The 27,061-nt window shown below is 36.8% G+C and overlaps 2 protein-coding genes and 1 pseudogene across 2 annotated transcripts in view; all 3 read left to right on the top strand.

Moving 5' to 3' along the window:
• The window catches only part of LOC133877300 (cleavage and polyadenylation specificity factor subunit 3-II), a 45,344-nt gene extending 30,746 nt beyond the window's left edge, over positions 1-14,598 (top strand). Inside the window, exons 9-13 of the mRNA XM_062315557.1 lie at positions 1,980-2,049; positions 3,143-3,247; positions 7,630-7,771; positions 8,538-8,634; positions 13,718-14,598. Of these exons, the coding sequence (XP_062171541.1) occupies positions 1,980-2,049; positions 3,143-3,247; positions 7,630-7,771; positions 8,538-8,634; positions 13,718-14,524 (1,221 nt within the window). The 3' untranslated portion in view covers positions 14,525-14,598. The remainder of the gene's footprint in view (positions 1-1,979; positions 2,050-3,142; positions 3,248-7,629; positions 7,772-8,537; positions 8,635-13,717) is intronic.
• On the top strand, positions 3,964-6,694 carry LOC133858346 (putative cytochrome c biosynthesis ccmC-like mitochondrial protein; annotated as a pseudogene).
• A 3,754-nt stretch (positions 14,599-18,352) lies between the features above and the next one.
• On the top strand, positions 18,353-26,620 carry LOC133877310 (E3 ubiquitin protein ligase RIE1). Its single transcript, XM_062315567.1, has 5 exons — positions 18,353-18,986; positions 21,485-21,604; positions 22,027-22,159; positions 22,251-22,409; positions 26,042-26,620. Exons 1-5 carry the CDS (start codon positions 18,472-18,474, stop codon positions 26,201-26,203), a joined length of 1,089 nt encoding a protein of 362 aa, XP_062171551.1. The 5' UTR covers positions 18,353-18,471; the 3' UTR covers positions 26,204-26,620.
• The last annotated feature ends 441 nt before the right edge of the window (positions 26,621-27,061 follow it).

Here is a 27,061-nt window from a genome sequence, read left to right as displayed (position 1 = left end):
GCGGCCGACCCAGAGAATGATCACATTTTCGAACGAAAAGTAGCCACACAGTAACGAACCCCACCGCCAGACGCCCCTACGCGAGCTACTAGCGCGACCCACAAACACCCGATGCTCAACAATCTATCCCTATACAGCAACCGGGCCTCTGATAAGCAAATCAATGCAGCCTCGTACGTAACGCCCTCTCACGCGCCGCCACTAAGGCAGAGAGAGAGAGAGAGAGAGAGAGCACCCTCCAAATACAAATATTGCTTCAGCATTCTTGTTTCCTTAAGAAGATCAAGAATATACTTTCACTGGTAAAGAAATATACCATGTTGTGATCTAGTTGCTTGAATACTAAAAAAAATACTTCAAATTGCCCAAGTCTTTTATTTCAAACTCATTAGCAAGATAATTTTTTAATCTTTGTGTTTCTTCACCATCATTTCCTGTCATAGTATATCATCGACATACACAGTAAAAGCAACTACCTTTCCTTTTGAAGATTGCCTGATAAAAGTGTTTGGTCAACCTGACTCTTGTAACCAAATCTCTGCATAGTTCGGGAAAACCTCTCAAACCATGTTCTAGGAGATTGTTTCAATCCATATAATGCCATCTTTAGCTTTTACACTTCATCATTGGCAAAGGGAAATTCAAGACCGAATGAACCTTCATGTATACCTCTTCCTCTAGGTCTTGATGAATAAATGCATTTCTCACGTCAAACTAGTGAAACAGCAAATCTAAATTTGTTGCCAAGAATAAGACTCGGATAGAGTTCATCTTGGCTACAAAGCGAACATGTCCTCATAGTTTATCCCATAGGTTTGTGTAAAGCCTTTTGCAACCAAGCTAACCTTGTATCTTTCTATGGAACCATAGGCTTTATGCTTTAAAGTAAACACCCATTTGGATCATACTACCTTTTTCTCATTAGGTAATTCAACGAACTCCCATTTATTATTTTTGTGAAGGGCCCTCATTTGCTCTTGCTTTACTTCACTCCACTTTCGGTTACTAAGTGCCTCTTGTAAATTTTGAGGATTAGGCATAGAAGACAATTTGGAAATAAAGGTACAATATGAAGGTGAAAGATGCTGATAGGAACAAAGTTAGATATGGGATACTAAGTCCATGATCGGATCCCTTTGCGTTTTGCGATAGAAAGGTCTATGTCATTAACAACAGGTATTGAAGAGTTTAATTAGGGATAGAAGTATAATTACCCGAGTCATGATTCTTGCATCCAAATGCAACCATGGTGATATTAAATCCTTATTTTTCTTAAATCCAAGCACAACCAGGTTCTTTCTAAGTTTGATAATGTTTTTGGACTGAACACTAAAACTTTGTTCTTTTGTTGTCCTTTTGTGGCTCCGTGTGATATTTTTTTATGATTTAGTTTCATTATGCTGATATGTTTCAAGACATTTAAGCATATTTAAATTGACTTATAGTCCGTCTCTCTTCTCTCTTTAATCTATATTCTAATATTAAATAACCGAAAAAATCCTGAACACTGTTGCCTTTGACAATATAGTTTTAGGTTTTTTTTTTTCAATTAACTATATTAGTTGGTTTAGTATGCTGCTGAATTTAATTGAAAAAAAGCTCAATGGCTCTCCATGTATTTTTATATCGAATTGTTTGTGAACTTCTCACCTGTTCTACTAGTCTTTTTTTCTTTTTGTTTTCCATAGTTACATATATTATCTAAGTTTGATAATGAGAAGCCATATCTGTCAGATTGTTGATTTTGATATAGTCACCATGCTTTTCTTTTCTCATTTTATTTTCTTTTGCACAGATATGGGCAATATGAGCCTTATATTTGTGTAGTGCCTGAGTGCATTTGATACTTTTTCTTATGTTTTATCTTTGATATTTCACCCTCAGCTCAATAATTATATACTATGATTTCATTGTGAACTAATATTTAGTATTATTGAATGCGAAATTCTGTTTTGACCATTTTATTCATCATCAATTAGGAACTCTGCATTTTGTTGGAGGATTACTGGGAGCGTGTGAATTTAAAGGTTCCCATTTACTTCTCATCAGGTTTGTTCTTTTGGATGCTATCTTGTTATTTAATTGCATGCATGACACTTGGCCGCAATGAATGTGGTGATTCATCAAATGCTAAGCTTTTTCTTTCTCTTATTATTTAAACTAGAACAAAACTTTCATAATAATTTAATTTCAAAATTTAAATGCATTTCTATTGTACTTTTCATTATAGGTTAAAGAAGGCGTATAAAATAATATATCATACTAAAAGTTATACACCGGTACATTACTGAACATGTTAAATCAAATTAAAACATGTTCAAATATTTGTTTCCATACATGTAGTTTAAAATGAAAAGAAGTATAAAGAAAAAGAATAGCAAGAAGAAAACTTGGATTCTGACTATTAAAGCATTAATAGAAAATTAGCATAAATGTCTAATATTGTTGATTTGATATTTTTGAATATAAATAAAACTCATATATAATTCTGAACATTCAAAAAAAGAAATTAATAAAGAGCAAAATAAACAATTTAAAACAAAGTATTTCACTTATATTTTGTTGCAATCAAATAAATCCTCTCACATGAAGTTCAATGCTTAGCTTAAATATCTCTTTGGTGTTTTGAAAGCATTTCTATTATTTTTTTTATACAACAATCAAATCATTTGTTGCATTCTTTTGAAGCAGAAAAAACACTTCAAAAAATGAACAATATAAATTAAAATATTTTGAAATCTTTGTTCCAATAGGAGTATTTTGAAATGAAAAGAAGTATAAAAAAGGCAAAAAGAAAACCTTTTTAGCATATGTTATTTTAACAACAGCAGATTATGTGGGGTTTCTGAATAATAGCGAATACTTTTTTGAATTTCTATTGTTATGCTCTTGATATCATGTGGTGTTTCTGCACTGTATGAATTAATAAGTCATTTTCACTGCAAGTTGTCAGGTTTCAAATCTTCATGATCTTTCAATCATCTTTGATCTAAATCTTCAATCTTTTTGTCTGAAGTTAGAAGTTCACTAATCCTTTTTTACTAAAAACTAGAAGTTACTAATGTGCCAAGTTTGTTTTTCAACAGCTCTCTTCCTTTTAGTGTTTCCCCTGAATTAGTGATATGGCTATTTTTTCCTTTAGGTCTGACCATGCAAGCCAATACATATTATCAAATGCTTATCAGTTGGACCAGCCAGAAGGTCAAAGAGACATATTCCACACGTAACGCATTCGATTTTAAACATGGTATGTCAACATTTCTTTCTCTTAATTTTTTTAGGATGGAGCATCAAGTTTAATATTGTTCGTTAGGATTTGGAGTTGCAGTACCCTCTGATATATTTTCACAGGAAAAGGAAGAAATTGAGCTAAAGGTTTTTTTGAAGCTTCTGAATCTGCTAGTATCCGTTGCCTTTTTTAACAAGATTAATTTCATAAGATATTCTACAGAAACGCTCCCTAATCTTCTTGTTACAACCTCTCAGAATGTTAAGATGCATGTTTAACAGCTCTAATCGCAATTCGAAGACATATTTCCATATTTTGATGCTTTAATTACTTTTGCATCCATGAGGAGAGATTGGGTTCTGTTAGACGAATAGATCATGTTTTCCTTTTCATTTTTAGCAACAACATCAAGGGACAATCACTCCTTTTATATATTGAATTGCTAACTATAATTGAATCCCTGGAAGGTACTTAAATCATTATTTTAATCTTATCATTTTAATAGACTGCAATTGTCCTGTGAAACTTATACTTGCTAAGGTATCTCATTCATTTTTTCTGTCCTTTATACTGGTACAAGAACTAGTGAAAAGACAAGTGAGAATTTATTTGCAGGCTCTTTCTAGAAGTTTTACCAGTTAGATTCCTTTGGAACTTAAACACCTCATGAATTCATGGAATTATTTTTTATTATGATTATTTTCTTAAGAATTATGTTTATGCTTATTAATTTTTGTTGTTGAAGGAATTATATGTAGCAATAGCGATGGCTATTCATTTAATTTTTCTGGTAGAATGCTAGATCTTGAACAAGGTAGAAATTCTCATATTTGTGTACATGATCGTGTGGCTCAGATGAGTTTTATTGTTTATGTCACTAAGGCTACAAACACTTTCTTGTTGCTACTAACAAAACATTCCTCTTCTGCTCGCTCTCTGGGAATTGGTTTAGAGATGATGCTTCTTTTACATAATTTACCTTAGTTACTAGGGGTTTCGGGGAAGACCTAGGTTGGGCAAATTTTGGTTTGGGGTGCTTGTATAGCCTCTTTATTCTTCTAGCTCCTTAATTACAAAAGGGCACTGCATTTTCAGAAGCTTCCTGTCCAACTGGCTCCTATTCTCTTCCATGCTGGACTTGTCCATAAAACAATAATCAAGTCTTCAGTCAACTGGTGGAATACTTTATATATATGTACACGCGTGCACGCACACATATTTATGACTTGTACTTCAAACCATGGCCCATCTATTGTAACGTAATAGTGTATCCTATAGCATCTACAAGTCTACTCCTCATGTCTGATAATTTGACAAATGTGATTCGTCTTTGGCATATATACTTTCTCCCACTCTGATCATTTGCAATTTATAAACTTCTTTGATATATTCTTGCCACAGCTACTATGTTTCCAGTTTTAATTTTGTGGGTTACATCCTCCATCCCTTTCATTCTTAGGCAACTTGCTATTGCTAAGATGCCTTCATATTCCAAAATCCAGAAATTATTTCATATTGAAAGAGCATATTCTTATTCTATGTCATCTTTAGCGTGCTTGGTTATTCTAAAATTGGTTGCTATAGGGTTTTTTTTATTTTTCTCTGCTACTTAAAGAGTGCATTCCTATTTCTTTAATACAAACATGTCAGCATTTCAAATTAAAGCTTTCTATTTAGAATTTTTTTCTTCCATCTGATCTCATTCCTACTTCAATAATTCTCCCCTACTCTCTTCCAAGCACCTTTTTATGATTTTTATTTGTATTTGCTACTTTTTTAATGATAAAATTACAATTAGCATGACATATTTCATTTTCTCGTGAGATACTTGGAAAAAAAAAATCAAGCTCGCATGAGACTTTTTTTTGGTTATAACCATGGATTTTTCTTTTTAAATTTACCAAATAAAGTTTTTGAAAAAAAAAATAAAAAAAAAAAAGAAGCAAAATTATAAATACTCTTTGGCTTGTTTGAAAAAGCAGATACAAATATATTGTTTCCCTATGGTAAATTCCTCTCTATCTACAACACAGATTGTAATTTTCATTCCCACACTAGCACAGTGAGAATGCTTGCTGTGTAGACTAATATTCAAACTGCCTAAATCTTTGCTTGTATTCATGTTTCCACCCCTACCCTCAAGTTTTGCAGATTAGAATTGTTCACAGGTCGAAAAACTAGTCTCATTGTATTTATATAGATAATGACGGTATGAAACAATACTCTTCTATATCATTTATTATTGAGCTTTGTTAAATAGTTGTACCTTGTGACTATGTAGACATAGATTGTGAAAGTATTGACGGGTAAGTCCTACATTGGGTATAAGCTCAGTTGATATGGGCTATACAAGTAGATATGCGAAACTTTAATTATGAATAGTTTTTTTTTTTTTTTTTTTGTGGTCATGACAAATAGTATTAGAGCCAACTTGATAAAGTCCATGTTGCTATGGGGAAATGTAGTGCAATGGGGATCCTCCTATCAAGGAGAATGACAATGAATGTGGTGCCCCATCACTATATAAATGTAGATTGTGAGGATATTGTGTGAATAATAATTAGGGTTCGTAAAACGAGTAATTGTGGCGGGCTCAAGTCAACCCGCTTAGTCCAACCTAAACCCGACACGACCCGAATGTTTTTTAAAGATTTTTTTAAATGGGTTTTGAATTTGGATTAGGAATATCTGAGCCAATAATGGGGCATTTGACTTAAACTAAAATTTGAAAATGCTGAGCCTCTTTTACAATGGGAGTTGCCATTTCTAAAACAATAGGCTAACAATGAGAAGTCTCCCTAGCACCAAGCTACCAACTACCTGCTTTAAGTTACTATCATTCTAGCACCAAGCCACGAGAACAGTGCCTCATTCTAAAGGTTTTATCTTCACTTACGCATGTAATTTACCTCTTTTTCTAATGGTTCTTAACAGAACTCATAAGATCTAACTAATAATCGAAACAAGGATGATAAATAACATAGGGAAGCCAGAAATCAAAAGTAGGAGAGAATCATCAATGTTATGTAAACATGTAGTAAGTAGATGACACGACAAATTTGCCAGCAAACACACCCCATCAGCAATGAAAGTACAAACACGCTGATATTTCTTTCTTTTTTAAAAAAAAAAACAAATAAACGGGTTGACTCGTTTATAAACTTGTCATAAATGGGTCAGCCCGTTTATGACTTGAACCCGTTTAGCCTAAGCCCAAACCATATAACTTCGTGTCGGATTCACGGGTCATGTCAAAAATTGCCAACCCTAATGAATATATCCTAGGTCTTTAGCTATTATAAGTAAATATGGGATTTCTTGACTTTAGTTGATGAGGGGCAACACTCTGTCTCTGCTCCTAAGAAAAAAGGGAAAAGAGAGGTCCAGAATTTAGAATGCTCGATCAATTTCGATGCTAAGGTTGTGGGTTCTAGCCGGGTTAGAGGCAAGAAGTTGGGGGTTTAATGTAGCCTTTCTTCTGTCTTTTGAGTTTTTTCAGGTGTTCTTACTTTGTTTTCTGTTTTTCTTTTGTTTTGGTGTCCTTCTTGTATACTTCATGTATGCTTAGGGGCACCTTTATGCTTTTTTAATGCTATTTCTTTTATTACCTATTAAAAAAAAAATTAGATATGGGAGTCCTAATTATGACTAGCATTTTTGGATAATCGCGCATATGTAGATAGCATGTTCCAGGATCGTCGGAACTGTTATAGGTTGCTAGCGTTCTTTCATATAATATAAAATTTATATAAAACATTCAAAAATCGTTTGACAAAATCTCTTTTCTTTTTTCTTTTAAGATAAATCAGTATGATATGCAAATGAGTATCTTTTTGTCTAGTTTAGCTCTATTGAGTCAATTTTACAAAGCATATCCCAATCTAAATTGAAGGTAAACGGATTGATGTGGGAAATAATGCATTGCAGATCTCAGGGCGTGTTTACACATGCCAAACCATGATCACAGCTTAGGACAGGGGGGCATGGCAAAATTGCCAAAACGTTCAATTATCATTCTTCAGTAGCATGGGAAAAATTTGTTTATCTATATAATGTAGTTATAACTTCAGCTAGTATCTTGAACTAGTTCAAAGCTAAGAATCAGGTTTGTCAATTAAATCTGCGGAAGCATATTTGGTAATAGATATCAAAGAATTATTTCCTTTTTACCCTCCCATAGATTTGGACTGTCCAGGACTAGTTCTTAAAAAATAGCAACAAATAATACAATAACATTGAACATGACAGTCTATACAAACGGAATTGCCTTAAACCGCCAATTTAATTAAATCAATCTATGTCTTCAGTATCTTAAGCAATGAAAACTTCTACTTTTTCAGATTTTATTTTTTTTTCTTTGATAGGTTCTGCATCTTATTGATTATGTTTGGATGTTGCAGTTCTCAATTTTGACCGTTCTATGATAGCTGCTCCTGGACCTTGTGTTCTTTTTGCTACACCTGGTTGGATCAGTGGCGGTTTTTCGCTTGAGGTTTTTAAGCAGTGGTCTCCATCTGAAATGAATCTTGTGACATTGCCTGGGTACCAACCTTGTTACTCATCTTATACCAATGATTTTACATAGTTTGGAACAAAGTGATTATTCTTACAATCCCACTTCGAATTCTTCAATACACTGGCAAGCAATTATTTGATGTGAGACACCTGGTAAATATACAATGCTGTTAAAAAGTTACAATGAAAAACACAATATCTGGTTCATATGCGCATTCAAGTTCTATAGTTTTCTTGGGCCGTTTATACTGTTTTTAGGTTCATCAGAAGATGTAACAAATTGAACATGCCTATTGTCTTGGTTTGAAAATTCTTGGATTAAAAGTCTCTCAAATGGCAACTGCCAATTAGCTAACACTCGCATCTCTCTTCTCATAAGTGATGCACAACATTGACCTCATATCCGACTTCAAAAAAAAAAAAATCGATAAGTAATAAAAATATCATTAGAAGGGTACGGTGCCTCCAGATACACAAGAAGTATATAAGAAAAAACATATGGTTAAAAATAGACCAAAAAAAAAAAATTCATGGTAACTAATCACCAAAGAATGTTTATATAACATACATGATGACCCTTTTGGCTTTGAATAATAACTTTTTCTTAATAGTTAGTATAGGAATGCTTGACACAATAAAATTTCTGACAAGTGCACGATTGTTGGTCAGTTTCTGTTGAGAGCCTGCATGTGTTATAGGCAGGGCTCACCCTGTGCAAATGTTTAGGACCCACTGAAAACTGATAGTTACAACTAAAATGCTACTAATCTCCATTGCATCACTCCTACTGTAGGTATTGTGCAGCTGGAACTATAGGACATAAATTGATGTCGGGTAAACCCACCAAAATAGATCTAGACAAGGATACTCAACTCGATGTGAGATGCCAGGTTCATAATTATCTCCTATCGCTCATATATTTTCTGCCTCTTATCAATTTTTTTTTTTTAATATATATATATATATATTTTCCTCATGTTATGAAGTCTTTATTCCTTTTGGTTTATCTTTACCCATGGTTATTTGGGTAAGCAGAGTCTTGAACTGGAGATACATTTTTTCGTAAAGGTAAATATGGCAGATTCCGAAGTTATTGTAATAAAGCACTGGCGGAGCCATACGGAGTCAAAGGAGGGCCATACCCCCCCCCCCCCCCCAAAAAAAAAAAAACACTTTTTTAAATACTATTTTAAATTTAAACAGTTGTCACTAAAAGTTTTATTAAGGTTTAAATCATGTCCACTTGTTTCAGAATTTGTGTTCCCATGCAAAATATTGCAGTTTCTCATTCACCAACATTATGTAACAACTGATAATAGTTTAAACCCCAAATAATTCAAGGGAAACAACATTGTTTCAAACAAATATGCTACTCTTATGCTAATTTTTGTAGATAAGTGGTTTTATGTATAATGTGGTTTGTAATTTGTCATGTTAATACGACAATACCACAATACAACTTGTTTATGTTGCACATTGCTGGTATCATTATACACAGTGACAGTGGTAAATTTCGCGAGATTTACAAGCCTTCAGAATCCATAGTGTACAAGATTGTTATATATGCCATGGATGCATGCATGATAATCCATGCTAGCATTTATGTCATGGACTAGAAAAAATGAAATAAAAAATGTAATATTCTGTTCATCATAGATTGTGATTCTAACTTGGTGTGGCCTTCAAAAAGGAAACTCCTGGTTCCGCCAGTGTTATGAAGCATATGAACATTGTAACTAGTTCAATTTATCATTCACTAGGGAGGAATAGAAACACAAGAAGCACAGAGATATTATGGTGTCTTTTCCTAAACAACTTGCCTATCGATTAAAATTAAGAAAATGAAAACTACCTGGGAAAATGTAGTACCTTTTTTTATAAAGAAAATAATAATAAAAAATAAAAATAAGCTTTGCCTTAGTCAGGGCATCAACCAGTCCCTTGTTTCATGTTGAATAAAAAAAATAAAAAAACCATTGACAATCATAAAAATGGAATGACATCAATGAAATCATGTCATTTAATTCAATCAATGATCATTAACAATGTTGAAAAATGGAATGCTATTAATTTTTCATGTTTTTTACATCCATCCATTATTAGCAGATGACTTTTAAGTTCTTTTTCTGGCTGCTAAATATTAAATGGTACTGATTCAGATTGCATTGATGAGGTTTCGTTTTCATGGCAGTTTATATTGAATTTTTTATGCATCGAAATATGAAAAAAAATTCTGCTCTCACTATTGGTTTTTTTCTAAGAATTTTGGTTTAAAGTTAAAAATTTTGGGCATTCTATGGAAGCAGAATTCAGGTTAACGGTTTTCTTTTTTTGATAAGTAAAGTATATTTCAAAAAAAGCCGAGAGGAGCGCAACCCAAGTACACAAGATGTATACATGATACCCCTAATTCAAAGAGAAAGAAGAGCACATATTTAAGAAATCAGAATAAGAACACTCAGACGTAGACTGTATCGTTACTCTCCACATAAACAATGTTTGTATCACCAACTTCTTCAAGTTAATCAAACCAATCTCACAATCTTCAAAACTGCGTGCATTTTGTTCCTTCCATAGATACCACATCAAACATAACAGAGCCATTCTCCAAATCAGCATCAACAACCGGTTAATCCTTTGCCCCCTCCAACTCCCCAACATCTCTTTCACCGATCGCGGCATTACCCACACAACACAAAACAGCTCCAAGATCGTACTCCACAATTCTGTAACAACCATACAATGCAGGAACAACTAATCAATGGACTCTCCACCAATCTTACACATATAGCCCCTCTCCATCACGATAATGTTGCTCTTGCATAAATTACCCAAAGTTAGAATTTGTGTTTACTTGAAAGTTAAAAGCATTGAAAGTTGACCTAAGAATATGGAATAAGGAGGTGTTTGGGAATCTAGGGGTACAAAAAAAGAAACTGGAAAAGGGTCTAAGTGAGTTGGATATGATTGTTGAGGAGGGATCGTTATCTGAAGAAGAAAATCTCAAGAGAGCAGATTATTCTAGAAGTTTAGAGCAGAACCTTTATTGTGAAGAAGTGAGTTGGAGACAAAAATCAAGGGCATTGTGGTTAAAAGAGGGTGACAGCAATACTAAATTCTTCCATCGGCTGGCAAATTCACATAGAAGACATAATTCAATCGATACTCTAGTGGTGGATGGACATATGACTGATGACACAACAGTTATCCAAAATCACAGTGGAATTTTATAAAAAGCTGTACAGTGAGCAATATCAGTGGAGACCAAGGGCAGATGACTTATCTTTTCTTTCCATTGATGATGAGAAAAGAATATGGATGGAATGCGAGTTCGAGGAGGATGAAATTTTGGGGGTTATACGGAATTTCAAAGGCGATAGGCCCCTGGGCCTGATGGATTTACTATGGCATTTTTTCAAAAGTGCTAAGAGGTCTTAAAGACTGATAATTGTGGTGCTAAAGGAATTTCAGAATAGTGAAAAATTCGACCAGAGCCTAAACGCTACTTTTGTGTCGCTGATTCCAAAGAAAGCCGAAGTGGTGGAACTCAAGGACTTTCGACCTATAAGTTTAATAGGTGGAATGTACAAAATCATTTCCAAGTTTCTGGCAAATATGTTGAAGTCAGTGTTGGGGATGATTGTTTCTCATTCTCAGACTGCTTTTATCAAGGCGAGGCAAATATTGGATTCTGCATTGGTGGCTAATGAATGTGTGGATAGCAGGATTCGATTTGGAATACCGGGCATTATTTGCAAATTGGATTTGGAGAAGGCATATGATCATGTCAATTGGGAGTTTCTGCTTTATTTATTGGAGAGATGTGGTTTTAGAGAGAGATGGCGAGGCTGGATTGCTCATTGTATTTCAACTTTTGTTTCTCTATCATTATCAATGGGTCGCCTTCAGGGTTTTTTATTGCCTTTGAAATTCTGTACTACCTCCCAAATTTCATCTTCCTTAAACTCTCATTCCATCCATATTTTTTTTCCCATCATCAATGGAAAGTAAAGATAAATCATCTGCCCTTGGTCTCCATTGATATTGCTCAGAGTACAGCTTTTTATAGAAATTCACACTATGATTCTGAATAACTGTTGTCTCATCAGTCCGATGTCCATCCATGACTAGAGCCTGTGAATTTGCCAACCGATGGAAGAACTTTGTATTATTGTCACCCTCATTTAACCACAATGTCCTTGATTTTTGTCTCCAACTAACTTTTTCAAGATAAATACTCCGCTCTAAACTTCTAGAACAGTCTTCTCTCTTGATATTTTCTTCTTTAGGTAACAGTCTCTCCTCAGCAATCATATCCAGCTCACTCAAACCCTTCTCCATTTCCTTTTTTGGCACCCCTACATTCCCAAACACCTCCTCATTCCATTTTTTCAGGTTAGCTCTCAATGCCTTTAACTTTCGTGCGAACACATAACTCGGCCTACCTTCATAAATGTAGGATCCCCACCACCTCTTCACCTACTCCTCAAAATCTTCCGCTTGCAACCACATATTTTCAACCTATTTGTTGGTGTTATATGACTTGAAGTGCCCTGTCAACAAACTTGAGAGAAAATAGTTTTGACCCTATCCACTAATTTTATTTTTTTTTGGTTATCCTTGTCATTATTAGGCTCCTTGGATTTGGTTGGTCAAAGATTTAAAAGTACATGCTTGCTGGGTTACCTACCTTAGATGATTCTCATTATATTTTGTCTTTTCATATCCTTGGAGCTTTTGTTGTGTGCGTGTGCATCAAATCTGTCCTTTCTTGTGATATGTATTGTGTGTGTGGGTGTGTGTGTGTACAAGCACATAAGAATGTGGTCCAGGATTAGCATACATAAGATTTTCCCCTATTTATTTATCAAGAGGGAGCTTGTAGTCAACTAGTTGTTATTCATCCTTATTACGCAACTGCTTTTGGAGAGCTCAGCAGATTGGGAATCTAAAATTCATTCAAAAAGGATTGTAAAGCCAATCAAAATCTGATACATTTTGAGATTATTATGAGTCTGAGTCTAGATATGTACTTGGTCTAAATTGGTAATTAAAAGCATATATGGTAGGTATGTCAATAATGTCAATTGGACTGAATACCTCTCTTTGTGAGGGTTATTGTATTATATAGAAATTGAATCAGTAATTACAAGGCTGAATCTCAGCAATTACAGCAATCTAGGAGACCAAATAAGGCAACTACAATCAACCTACTAATTACAGAATATCTACAGCAATAATATAAAAACATGCCATAACTAGAGAGACTAATTATGGCTACATATATGCTGTATCGGACTAACAAATAACTGCCGAGGAAACTGAAGTTTGGATTTCACACAATTTTAACTCTATAAGGTTGAGACTTGCCCAAAAAAAGGGTTGGCTGGAACTTAGTTCATGTCTGCATTAAAACCACCTTCTAAAGCCTGTTTTCTTAGGCCCTTCATTTGGGTGTTTTGTGTCCGAGTTTTGCTGATTATCATTTAAGAGTTGTCCTCATCTTCAATCTTCTTTTTATCTGTTTTTGTTTCTGCTGGATTGCTAAAGTAAGGTTTCAGCTTTACGGTTATGCTAGTTCTTTGTTAGGGAAGCTTTGGATGATTTTTTTTATCTCCATTTATTATGGCAGTGTTGTCTAGGATAACCCCCACACAGCCCCCTCCCCCTCCTCACCACCCCAACAAAGCAAACCCCCAAGATGACCTGAGCCTGACAGGGAGGAAATAGTTGAGCTGCAGTATTTTTTTTCTTTGATAGACAAATTTATTGCTTTTCATGAAATGAATAGACTTCACGAGTAGAACAAGATTGTTTGCTTTTTCTGTCCTTAAAATGATTTCTTTCCAGAAACCATACAATATGCTACTCTTTCTGAAAGTAGAGCTCTCTCTCTCTCTCTCAGAAAAACTGAATGTATTAAGTATTTTTGCCATTCTCTAAAGTTCTCCTGAACATGTCTTATATTGCCAGATTCACCAGCTGTCTTTCAGTCCTCATACAGATGCCAAAGGTATTATGGATCTTGTCAAATTTCTCTCCCCCAAGCATGTGATACTAGTACATGGCGAGAAACCTAAGATGGCTACTCTTAAAGGAAGAATATATTCTGAATTGGGAATTCAATGTGATGACCCTGCAAACAATGAGACAGTTTGCATTCCTTCAACTCATTATGTGAAAGCAGGAGCCTCAAACACTTTTATTCGAAGTAGCTTGAATCCAAACTTCAAGTTTTCGAGATGCAGTTCAGAAGATGAATCTGATTCATGTTTAAAAGATAGAAAGTCCATGCCATGGCTGCAGGTAACTGATGAAAGGACAGTTGAAGGGATCTTGGTTGAGGAAAAGAGTAAAAAAGCAAAGGTTGCTAACCAAGATGAGCTTCTTCTCATGTTGGGAGAAGAGAAGCACGAGGTTCAGTTTGCTTACTGTTGCCCCATAAATATTGGCAACTTAGAAGAGACCAAAAGCAAAGATCTTACTTCATCAAATAATGTGCCTTGCATATCTGACATGTGCTCTTGGCTTCGCATGTTGTACATAAAACTTTCAGACCAACTTTCTGGAGGAAACGTCCAAGATTTTGGGGAACATATTCAAGTAGAATCTGTTCATGTATCCATTTGTCAGAAGGACAGGTGCCCTTACAGAATAAGTGATAGTTCTCAAAATAAATCTGAAGCAGTGTTCGTTTGCTGCACTTGGTCGGTAGCAGATGAGAAGCTTGCGTGGAAAATCATTTCGATATTGGAGAATTTTAATTCTGGAACTTATTGAATTATATATAGTGCAAGCCTAGAATGATTTTTTTTTTTCTTTTCTTTTATTATTCCATATGAGCTTTTAAGTAATTTTTATTTTTCCGAACAAAAAGATATGCATAGCATCCCTAAATCTTAATTCATACAACTAAAATAATGTGACAATAAATTCTTACTGTTTTGCTCTTTCCACCACCAGATCGGACGTTAGTGTCTCCATCCGCTCTTGGCCAGGAAACAACCGGTATTTTGAAGTTCTTAAATCTGATGTTTTTCAACTTAGATCTACTAACTTCAGGAGGTCTCACCACCATACGCTCCACTCCATCTTTCTCGACTCTCTCCTATTCAATCCACCATTAGTTGGTTAGTTGTCTGGTTCCAACTCGTCGGAGCGTGCACTTCACGAGCCAGATCCAAATGACTTTCGCGCAGATTTCCACCTTCAACGACCTTGTCCTCCGGTTTGTAACAGTGGTTTTTTGTAATATTTTAACTGTTTTCTGTCTTCATAATTTCTATGATTGGGTTTTGGTCTCTCTTGCAAACCCTTTCTCTAGAGCTTTTGATCTATTATTAGTTGTGCCTGCTTTTTTCTACCCCTTGTGTAATACCTCGTATTTTAAGATGTTGAATAAAATATCTTAAAATATGATTTAGGGCCTAATAATAAGGATTACATACGTATGAATATTTGTGGAATAAATATTCATGAAGATAGATATAAATATTTAAGAGATTAAATATTTAGAATATATGTATAAATGTATATGAGTTAACAAGGATTAGAAATTAGACCAAGTCTAATTCGATCGATCGATTATAAAATCGATCGAGCGATTGTTTAATGTCTTAAAATCGATCGTGCGATTAAGGAATCGAACCCTTATCAGAAGCCGAAATCGATCGAGCGATTTAGTTATATTCGTGCTGAAACATGTGAAAATTTGGCTAAGTATAATAGATCGATCGATTATTTTATTATGTAAAAAGTAGATCGATCGACCTACTGTTCAAGTAGATCGATCGACTTTTTTGCCGAAACGGATTCATGCACCGAATCACCGGAGATTTGATATTTAATACCAAATCTCCTCAAATCTTCGTCCCAGCCGTTGGATACGATCGTTTTGGGTTGATTTTGGCCGTCCATTTCACTATATAAGGAACCCAATCCCCTCCCTTGATCACATCTCATATCTCTCAATTTCTCTTCCAATCTCTCTCAAATTCGGTCTCTCTCTCTCTCTTTGTCCCCCTCAATTTTGGGTCTAGCAACAGAGGTAGAAGAAATCTGAAGCTCTCTCTCTCTCTCGTGGGTAAGTCTCTTTCTCCCAAGCTCTTCTTCTCTCTTTCTCCATCTCTGTCTCTCGGCTCTACCTGCAGAAGAAGAAAGAAAAGAATAAGAAAGAAAGAAGGAAAAATAAAAAAGAAAAGAAAAGAAAATGATATTTAGTTTAGATAAAGTTTTGTTTTTAATATTGTTGATTTTATGAGTTTTTAATCTAACGTTTTAATGTTGATTTTTATAAAGAATTTTCAAAGTGAAGTGACTAAAATATAAAATACGCCGTTATAATGCCCGAATAAAAAGTTACTATTTTACAAAAGCATCGTTATACTGTTCAAATATTTTTAAGTATTTTTATGCATTCAATATATTAATGCCGTTATTTTGCCCAATTTTATAAAATGATAAAATTATGATTATTTTATAATTATGGCAGTTAGTTATATTAATTGTTATGTCTAAAAAGAAATATTATGCTAATATGATTTAAAAGTGAAAAGGGCAATTTTTATTAAAAATGGGTATTTTGATTATTATTTACAAATGCTATTATAATACCCACATAAAATATGTGGCATTATAATTAATCCATTCTATATGTCGTTATAATGTCTAAACGATATTACATTATTTAGAGATCAAAAACGATAAAAAAAGAATATCAATATTTTTGTGCCATCCATTTTATTAATACAAAATGATTATTTTATTTGTTGGTATAAAATATAATGATAAGGTTATATTTATATAACTATTATATGCATAGCCGTTGTGATATTGAGATAAATAACAATTTGAAATAAAGAAATAAGTAGATTCACCTAGTATTCTATTAATGCATGGGTATAATTATGCAGCTTATGTGGACAATCTTTGGAGCGGAAACGGTAAGTATCTTTATACTTACTGAGGACGAAGCTGGTTAATTTTTCTTATAATATTATGTTTACTGCTTTATTTACTTGTTTGCGCATGTGGTTTGCATATTTTATTATTTTTAATAATCTGTCTAATAACAAGCTGTTGGATCAAGATCCACAGTGGGTACGTGAGGTTTCACTAGAGTTCCAATGTTCTCGGTGAATGAGGAAGTACCTGAAAAGAGAATAATAAATACAAAAATTGGTGTACCAAGGTCACCAGGGAAACCAAGGCTTCCAAGAGTCAAGGCTCCCAAAGAATATAATTAAAAGTTAAAGTGAGGACGTTAAGGCTTCAAATAACACGCTAACCGTGCCAAGGCCAACAGAGGAGTGGAAAAAGGGAAATACCTAAAACTCTGCATTTAAAACTACCATATTATTGCTTTATGGTTATGTTTATATTCAATCTATGACTATGATTAGCTACCATGGTTCATATATTGCGTATATATGTGATTATAAGGCCATATTTATATTATGTTGCATTTATTAAATAAATCAGTATTCGTTATATTTTTGGAAACAGCGGACTCACTTAAGGTATTTTGTGTTGTTGTTGTTTATATATATATATATATGTTGTTGCAGGTTTTATAGATGAAGATTAGAGATCAAAAGGTTTAAAAGCTAAGGACACATAGATTGTATTCTGTTTGTAGTCTTCTGTGTTTATAACCTTTTATGTTGAGAAGATTGTTAAAATTTCCATGTATTCTTTTGTGTCACTATTGACACATGTTTTCATATATTTGTTCTAAGTATTTTATAATGGATGTCTAGATGTATTTTAGTTAGAAGCTCTGATATGTTATTTCATTCCAAGTCTGTTGAATACATTATATTTCGCTGCCAAATCTTAACTATGACGATGTCGTAATGTCACATGAAAATTTGAAATTTTCACTTATGTCTTTTTGTAAAAGGCGGGGCGTTACACCTTGTTTAGGGTCTGTTACTCCCTTTACCAAATTAGTGCCCGCCCAATCCTTTAATCAGGGTTGTTTTGGACAGAGTTAAAGGCCTTTGCACGAGTCATGTCCCTGTTCTTCACTGGTTTGGTCTTTAGTCCAACTTGTTTGGACAAATCCTTGGCTTTGTCCAAGATTGATAGGGTCGGGACATTTTTAGTTCTTTTGAAATTGAAAAAACACTCATTCCCTCCTCCTTGTGATAGGCACGGTTGTATCATATTTGGATTTTTGTTGGGGTAATCATCCCCTCTATTTTTATTGCTTGTAACCTGCTCTGGATGAATGAAAGTGGTATTTAAAAAAAAAAAAAAAAAAAAAAAGAAGAAGATAATTTACTATTATATTATCTCAGTAATATAACAAATTATTAAATAACATTTTTTTTTTAAAAAAAAAAAAAAAAGTGTGTTGTGCGGTCGTGGCTCGGGCCGTTTGAATCCCGGTTTGAGCTACCAATGTTCTGAAATCTAAAGTCAACCCAATTTTTTACTTTTTTCTTTCGGTCTATAAATTTGGAATTTGGTGGGGTTGGTTAGGTAGAATGCGGATGTGTTCTGCTCAATAGAGACGCCTACGTGGATCTTCAAAATAACGCTCAACGTGGAGACGCCTTATAAAAGCACCAAACCCCGCGACTGTCGATCAACGTAAAAACGCATCTACCATTCAACGTACACATAAGAGAAGAGACCCTCTCACTCACTTTGTAAAATAGCAGGAAAGCTGTTTGTATTTCTGTCTAATTATGCCTCTTCTCCTCACTCTCTAGCATCCACCCATGTCGGTGTCATCGCAGTCCTCTTCCACCGCTGCGGCGACGGCGTCGTCTGATACCAACGCGCCTCTCCTACTATCCCGCCAGGGCGACTCCGAATCCACTTCGCCCCGCCCGGCCACGCTGGCGCTCCTTCTGGGCCGTGCCACGGGGCGGCGCGGCCCCTCCATTCTGGTCCGGGAGACCGCCGCCCGGCAGCTGGACGAGCGACGAGCCGACTGGGGCTACTCGAAGCCGGTAGTGGCCCTGGACATGATGTGGAACACGGCCTTCGTCGTCGTCTCGGTGGCGATGCTGCTCTGCACGCTGGACGAGCGCCCCAACACGCCCATTCGCATCTGGATCTGCGGATACGCGCTGCAGTGCGCGGTGCACGTGGTGCTCGTCTGGATGGAGTTCCGCCGGAGGAACACGCGGAGGACGGCTAGGGGTAGGTCTCAGTTGGTGGACGACGACGCCCACATTAGCGAGGACGACGACGAGGACGACAGGGTCTCGGGGAGTCCCGGCCGCTCCAGGTGAGGTTTTCTTTGTTGAATTTTGAATTTCGATTTTGAAATTTTTATGCTCAATTTGAATATTGAACTAAATTAAGCTTTTTGGTTTGGACTTTGTGTTAGTCTGGGGGGTTTTTGTAATCTTCAATCATGTACTTTTTGGAAATTGGATATGGCATTTTGCAACTGGAAGCAGGTAGTTGGGGTGGAGTAGGGGCTGGATGGGTTTAGTGGTCCTGGAGTCGAAGTTTTCTTGACAGGTTAAGTTATAATAGCGGATGCTGCTTGTGTTCAATTGGGCATTATTTGTTGGTGTGGGGAGGCTCTATCGAAAACCTAGTTTCTTCAACTTTTTATGTTGCGTGGGATAAATATGAAATTCTGATGATTGTTGTGGAACGGTTCAATAGTAACTTTCATTGTACCACGGGCTGTTAGGCAGTGCAAGGTTGAGAATTAGAGTCGTTGATGTTTTCCTAGATCTGTTACACTTTGTAGGAAACCATAGTAATCGATACGATAGAATGGATTGATCACTTTGGAAGAGTTAAAGTTTGAGGTCAGAACATACTGTTGAGAACCAAGCGGAAGATGGGGGTTGTTGGCAGGTAAAAGCACCTGAAAAAGTGGCTGTTTTAGTTGGTTATTGCCAATGGGCAAGATTTTACTAGCAAATAATCTTAGAAATCTACCTATCAAAAATAATCTTAGAAATCATAGAACATATTTTACTAGATTGTTGTTGTATTTGTAAAGTTAGTGGTGAGCCAGGGAAATCATCTTTATTGCATTGTCCTATTACTAAGGAATATTGGTAACTTGTCTTTTCTCTATTTTGGCTCATGTGGGTTATGCATAAGACAGTTGCAGAAATGGTGATTTCTTGGAGAGGTGTTTTGGTTGGCATCAAGATAGCATGATCTAGAATACGCTTTATTATGTCTGATGTAAAGCATTTGGAGAGTAAGAAAGGGTGGAACCTTTGAAGTAGGGCTGAAAAAAAGGGTTGGTTATTAGCCGCCTGCTAACCGCCTATAACCGCTTTTAAAAGTGGTTTTTGATACGGTTAGCGGTTGCCTTTATATATATATATATATATATATATATATATATATATATATATATATATATATATATATATATATATATATATATATATATATATATGCATTTTTTATTATATATGTTTACAACCTGAACATTTAAAGCAATGCCATTATTTTAAACTCTTCATTTCTTTTACTTTTCCTACGCACACTCTTTCCAGCTTCCAACGCAATGCGTACAGTGTAAAACACACTCAATTAAACGCAAAAACTACGACATAAAACACACTCTTCTGGACTTTTCTGAGGTGCTTTAGCTGTCCACCATTACTTTCCTTAGTCTTTGAGCCTTGTGCTTGTCAACCATTTTGTTACAATTACTTATCAAAAACCATTCTGTTACAAGTTCACTGCTACACGTTAGTCTAGCTGCCACGCCTCCTTAATTTTACTGTCCACCATTAATTATCACATTGTTCCATGTTACCCACTATAAGCATGCCTACTACAACTGCACACTTTCCCATTCGTAGGTAGCTCATCACAAAAGCCTCCTCCCCAAAACACACCCACTTGGAGGCCGTGCTTTCTCTTCCCAATACCCCATCAATGACATGTGCCTTCTTTTTTCCTTCTCAACGCCTTTTAAGTGTATTTGAAATTTTTTGCTGTGGTTTTGGATTGGAACTGAAGGGCCTCCTCAACATTCGTTTTTTTTTCTCTTAGTGAATGGCAATTCAAAGAAAGGGCCTCCTCAACATCCGTTTTTTTTTTTTCTTAGTGAACGGTGATTCAAAGATAAGCGCACTACCCATCTTCCCTTTTCTTCCCAATTTTTATTCGTCACTTTCTTTCTTCAATATATTGCAGCCAAACAGGGGTGTAAGATCTCTCTCTCTTTTTCGATTTCTTGATTTCATGGCCTCCTATTTCTTTTTGTTTTCATAGAATTCTTTTTCCAAGAAATAAAAATAGGAAAAGCGGTTAGCGGTTCAATAACCCGCTAAATGGCGATTATGAAATAACAGCTAACCGCCTAGGCGGTTAGCGGAGGCGGTTATCTATTTGATAACTGCCTAAGCGGTTGTGATTAGCAGTTTTAACCAAGAACCGCTAACCGCAACCGCCTTTTCAGCCCTACTTTGAAGGCATCAAGTCGTAAATGGCTAATCTAAAAATTCTGTTTTATAGATCACTTTATGATTGGTTGGCAATGTCTTGTAGCTTCTGTTTTCCTTCATATGAATACTCATATTGATTGTGCTGAATCAGGCACTATGTTTATTCTTGCTGTAATTGACAAAGCTGCAAAGCATCTCTCAGACCATGCTATAACATTAACTTTTATTTTTGTTTGGTGCTTCCTGCATCATCTGCCATTACATTTGTTATTATATGCTGTTTCATCAACTGAACGATGAGGTTTATGAAATATTGCCTCCTCCCATACTGATTTGATTGTGATTGGCTTAGTGTCACTAAACGCTGTGAATCGGTGAATACAATGGCATCGTTTCTCTGGTGGATAGTTGGCTTTTATTGGGTTGTCTCTGGTGGCAATATCCTTCTGCAATATGCTCCACGTTTGTACTGGTATGCTTCAACCACTCTGATACTATGGAAACATTATTTATTTATTTCTGTAGGTTATCATACTATATTATATATAGCTTTCCTTATATAAACATTCTAAGTTTTTGGAATTTATGGCATGAGTCATCAGCTCATATTGACCCATAGTTTGATCTTAAGCTTTAGTCCCCTGTACCAAATCAAATTTTCTTTTAATTTTTCTAAAACAACCAAGCTGTCACAATGATAGTTATCTTGCTCTAGTGCACTATGGTTCTTCAAGGTAAGTATGATTTTCGATAATTAGAGCAGATCTCATGTGTTATCGTAGAAGAACCATAACTCTTCCATGTAAATTAGAGATCCACTTTTATGTAACATAATCCTGTTTATGTTGCATGCAACATTTTCTGCAGAGGATCTCTGATTCTGAATTTTTACAGGTTGGCTGTGGTTTTCCTGGCATTTGATGTCTTCTTTGCCATCTTTTGTGTTGTTTTGGCATGTTTGATTGGGATCGCTCTCTGTTGCTGCTTGCCATGCATTATTGCAATTCTTTATGCCGTTGCAGGACAGGTATGAAGTTGGAGCCATTAACTATGACTCAAAGATCTGTAACATATTCTTGCAACTGCTTAGTATTGTTGTCTCTTCTGTGACAAAATAGGAAGGAGCATCAGAAGCAGATCTCAGTATCCTTCCAAAATACAGATTTCAAATATTGAGCGATGAGGAAAAGCCTAATGGGGGAGCAGGGTCAATGGTTCCAGTAGAAACGAGCAGTGAATACTTGGCAAATGAACGTATACTTCTACCTGAGGATGCGGTATGTGTTTTTTCTTCTTTTTTTTCTTTTGAAAAGTTATATGGTATTATTTTTATTTTTTATCGTGAAAAGGGTAATTATTTTCACATTTTTTTTTTGATAAGTAAGCAAAGAAGGTTATAAAAAGTGTAAAGGGGCCCCTAAGCATATAGGAAGTGTACAAAAAGGACACCAAAACAGAAAAAAAGAGGGGAAGAAAGGAAAAACACCCAAAAAACCCAAAAACAAGAGGAAACCTAAACACCCCAACAAAACCAACTCATAAAACCCAAAGACTATTACATCACATTAGTGGCCCTCTTGCCTTGCCCCGGCTAGAACCAAAACCCCTGGCATCATAATTAATCAAGCACTCTAAGTTCTTGACTTCACGACTCCCTCTAAACTTCGAAGTGGAGACTGAAGCCTCTTGACGTTGCTCCGCATCAATTTGAGCCATAAAGCCAAAAAAATCCCTTCACATTCCCCTCGTGGGAGACCCCAAAGTTTGAAAACAGAAGCTAAGATCAATCGCTACCCCGGTAGGACCACCAATCTCTTCAAAACCACCTCCCCTCGAAGATTCACCCACCTCTGAGAAAGACAACAAAGGAGGTTACCCAAGCACAGACTAGATCGAAGAGAGGGGAGACCCACCCACTTCTGATGGAGGAAGGGTTGTGCCGCTTGGGAGAAGGAAGCCACACCGAAAAAGAGGTTGACAAACCTCGTCTCGAGCAAGCGTAGACACTATTCCATCTCTTGCTGGTGCTGACAAGGGCTTGGCAGCAACCCCAAAACACGGCAAAGGAGCCTTGGGAGCACTGAAAGCCTCTAGAGCCTCCACAAGCAGATGCTAATCCAATCTGCGAACCTTATGCTTCCGGGAGTATCCAAGCACCGACTTGGATTCCGACGGAGAAATAGGCGCGCCAAACTCCGACATCACAAGGAGAGAATAACGCAACCTTTCATCTAACGCATCCGCACCTGAAGAGTAGTCGCAAGGAACATCCAGGCTATTGAGTAACCTTGACGAAGTCTAGTACGAGTTGGGAATCTATTATAGTTTGTATGATTATTCATCATCCTCTCTCTCCCTCCCTCCGCAAGCAAGGGAATGTGTAAGCATGTCCCGTTAGCTTTCAGCTTCAGATCGCCATCATCTCTCTACCTCTACTCTTTCACTACAAATTTTCCAGATTTCTTGTCAAGGAGTGTCAAGAAAAGAGGCTCTGCAACCTCAAAGAATTCTTTTCAACTTTTGCTCTTACACTTCGATTGACTCTTGATTGATTCATCATGTGAGCGGTGCGTGGTAGCGCGTTTGTTTCGATCCCTTTTGGGGGTCGACGTCTGTGGTTGGGTATGGAGAGCCGGTTCTATGTGGAGGCTAAATCTTTTATGTTCTCGATGAGGCAAGGGTCTACAGAGCTCAAGGTAGCAAAGAAGCGAAAAGCTTTCCCAGGGGTAGTTCTTTTGGGCTCACGTTGTACTGCGTGGCTGCTATTGGTGGTGGAAGAGGTTTTGTGAAATCCTGGGGTTGATGATTTCGTCAAGTCTTTTAGGGAGGAGTTTAAGGTGACCATCGTGCAGAGAGGTGGGTATAGGTTTGGCCGTTTCTTGGACGTGGGGAGCTACGCCGTGGGTGGCCGGAGAGGTCTGGTTCTGCTTCCCAAAGGACGTGATGGGCGGCGCTGGAGTCGTGTCTCAGGCGAGCTTTCTAAAGTCTTGGCATTTCATGAAGATGTTGGGAAGATGGGTAAGGCAGCTGGGTCTATGCCGTTCACGGAGGTGGTGCATACGGTGGCTCCCGTCTCTGTCAAGGGCTTTGGGAAGAAGTGCGTTGATGCTTACAGTGTATCTAAGATGGAAACGCAGTAGGTGGTGGCTAGGGGAGTTTTGGAGGAGAATTTTCCGATGGTTCTAGACTGCTCCACGGTGGTTCAGCAGCCGGTAGATTGTTTTTCTTTGGAGAAGCAATCGTTTTGTCCCCTAGGTAATACCCTTCGTGTTTGTGTTGGCCCCAGGTGCAGTTCGATGAGTTGCAAGTGTGAGGTGGAGAAGATTCTTCCGCTGGGGCTGGGGCTGGAGCAAGTGATGGTCCGGCAGGAGGTGGATTGTTTCGCCTTGGAAAGGACTCCTTCTGGTCCTTTGGGTAAAGACCGTCATGCTTATGGCTCTAGGGTTCGAAGTTGCAGAGGAAGTAGGAAGACGTGCTCGAAGTGTAAGATTTCAGAGGGTGACATCGAGTGTGATTGTGACACTTCGAGGCAAGAGGATGGGATCTTCAGGAAGATTCTCGAGACTTTTGGTGACTGGCTGGATTGGGTATGCAGACGCCCAAAGAACTTGGGCAGGACCTCTTCTTTTGGGCTGTTTGGTTTTGGGCCCGGTGTATAAGCCTTCTATGCTTAGAGGGATCAGTCTACGGGCTCGATCCAAGAGGGTGGGCTTTATGCCCAACATCAAGAAGGCCAAACAGGTGGGGTTTGCTCCAGTTTTTGGATCCAACGCTTTCCTAGCGGGTTTGGATTCTGAACTTTTGAGTTTAGGTTATCCGGTGCCAGAAGCGTTGGGCTTCTCGACTGCTTACTATTCCAGCATTTTTAGAGCATTCCTCTTCCATTTCTTCGGAGGTTTCTGGCCCGAAGATTTTCTTGGAGAAGTCTTCTACTCCGTCCAATTTAGAAAGGGCGGCCCCTACTCTTTTCTCGTCTGCTTCCGGGGGCTTTGCAGGTCTGGCAATCAAGACTGGTTTGTTGTCAGCAAGGTCTGTGCTGGTTTTGGTGGGGGCTTCTCCATTGGCTTTTTCCGTTGTCCTTTCAGGGGCGGCAGCGCTGGGTGTTAGGCCGGCTGCCTTTGCCTCGGTGAGGCCTGCCGGTGGGGATCCTCCTTTGCCGTCTTCATCTAAGGCCAGCTCTGGGTTGCTGGGGCTGGGTGCTTCCTGGTAGTCCGCCAGCGATTTTATTGTCTTATTCTGTTGAACGTTGCCTTTTTACATATTTGATCAGAAATTCTGTTCATCTTCGTTTAAAAGTGATAATATTTCCCGTTCATATTTCCTGTTGGATATGTATGCAAATACATCTAACCTTATTCACATGGGTGCACAATGAATGAAAGTTGAATGCTACTGTCAGTTAGGAATATTTTTCTTACTTTTTACCTTCTAAGTATTAAATTTCACTCCAATACTTTTGATCTGATGAGGGTTAATAAGGAGTGATTAGGGACACCTGCTTAATTTCAGTGAAGAAGTGGAGGAGTTCTTGTTTTCTTAGAAGCAATTTTTTTTTACCATTGTTGAGACATTTGTACTGAGAAGCCTGAAGCAAGGCACAAGTTAGGACCTGGATGTTGGTCATGTATGATGGATGCCTTTTTTTATGCCAATTATGATCCTGGATTGCCTGGTTAGTGACTTACAACAGTCTAATTTATACAGCCTAAGTTGAAGAGAAAAATTTTAAGGACCAGAAAATAAATTGGGATCTACTTGAAACTGTCTATCTTAAGTAGTAAAATTGCCAATGCACTTAGAATTTTATTTTATACACTGATAAAAAAAAATAATAATAATAATAATATTAATTAATTATAGACGAATTTAATTTTCTTGACATTTTCGTTTTGACTTTCTTTTTTTCCAGGAATGTTGTATATGTCTCAGCCCATATGAGGATGGAGCTGAGCTCCATGCTCTTCCCTGCAACCATCATTTCCATTGTGCATGCATTGTGAAATGGCTCAAGATGAACGCCACATGTCCTCTCTGCAAGTACAACATTCTCAAGGGAAGTGAACAGGTATAAAGGAAATATTGGAACCCCCAAGTTTCTGGGCTCATCAACCCACAATTTGTTTGTATGTTTGTACAGAGAAGTGAGGCATAGATAGGAAAGCTTCTCCAAAATTTATTGACGATAAGTTATAGCAACTTTTCAATTGAACCTCATTTTGTCTGTTTTCGGCCATTTGGAGTTGCCTTTATTCTTCTTACCTCTATATGAGTTGTTTCTTATGCTTGCACAGAAATGGAGCAATTGATGTGCAGGTATTACATAGTCGCTTAACTTTCTCGGTTTTCTGGTTTTATAGCAGAAAGAAAAAATGATTGCTTCACCTTCACATATCTATGTATTCTTGTTTATATTTGACTGGTGGTTATATGCCTTGTACCTCTGTGATTTTGGAAATCAAATTTAGTGGATTGGTTTTTTGTTTTTAAACATTGTTTTGCCCCAAATTCCGTTAATTTATTATCACAATTTGTACCCTGTATGTACTTTGGTTGACTAGAGGATAGGCTATTGGGAAATTCTGAGAGGTCCCAAGCTTTTCATATTACGGGGGATCACGTGTTGTTACATGCTTTTTAGCCATTTCTTCTAAGCTATAAAACAGCACATAAAGCTGTGGTGATTGTCTAGTCTCTTTGCTTAATAAAACCAAAAAGGGGAAGAACGTCAATTGTGTCGCATCTAGGGAGGGCAAACAAGCCGAACTGAGTGCTGAGCTTGGTTTGTTCTAGTTTGAATTAAGCTTGAGCTGAGTTGAAGTTTACGAGAGGACTGATGTTAGGAAATATATTTTTATTTCATAATTATTTTACAATGTTGATGCGACAGTTTCAACTATTACTCGGTTCGGTTCTTGTTAAAAAAATAAAA

Source organism: Alnus glutinosa, chromosome 1, assembly GCF_958979055.1.
Source record: "Alnus glutinosa chromosome 1, dhAlnGlut1.1, whole genome shotgun sequence".
Classification (NCBI taxonomy): Eukaryota; Viridiplantae; Streptophyta; class Magnoliopsida; order Fagales; family Betulaceae; genus Alnus; species Alnus glutinosa.
Note: the sequence above shows the minus strand (reverse complement) of the source record. Positions and strands in the feature narration are given on the sequence as shown.

Bases quoted from the DNA above. Each gene is read 5' to 3' on its own strand.
- LOC133877310 (XM_062315567.1), top strand. From the start codon at position 18,472: ATGTCGGTGTCATCGCAGTCCTCTTCCACCGCTGCGGCGACGGCGTCG. The intron at 18,987-21,484 runs GTGAGGTTTTCT...TGATTGGCTTAG, and splicing joins GGGAGTCCCGGCCGCTCCAG to TGTCACTAAACGCTGTGAAT. The intron at 22,410-26,041 runs GTATGTGTTTTT...CTTTTTTTCCAG, and splicing joins TACTTCTACCTGAGGATGCG to GAATGTTGTATATGTCTCAG.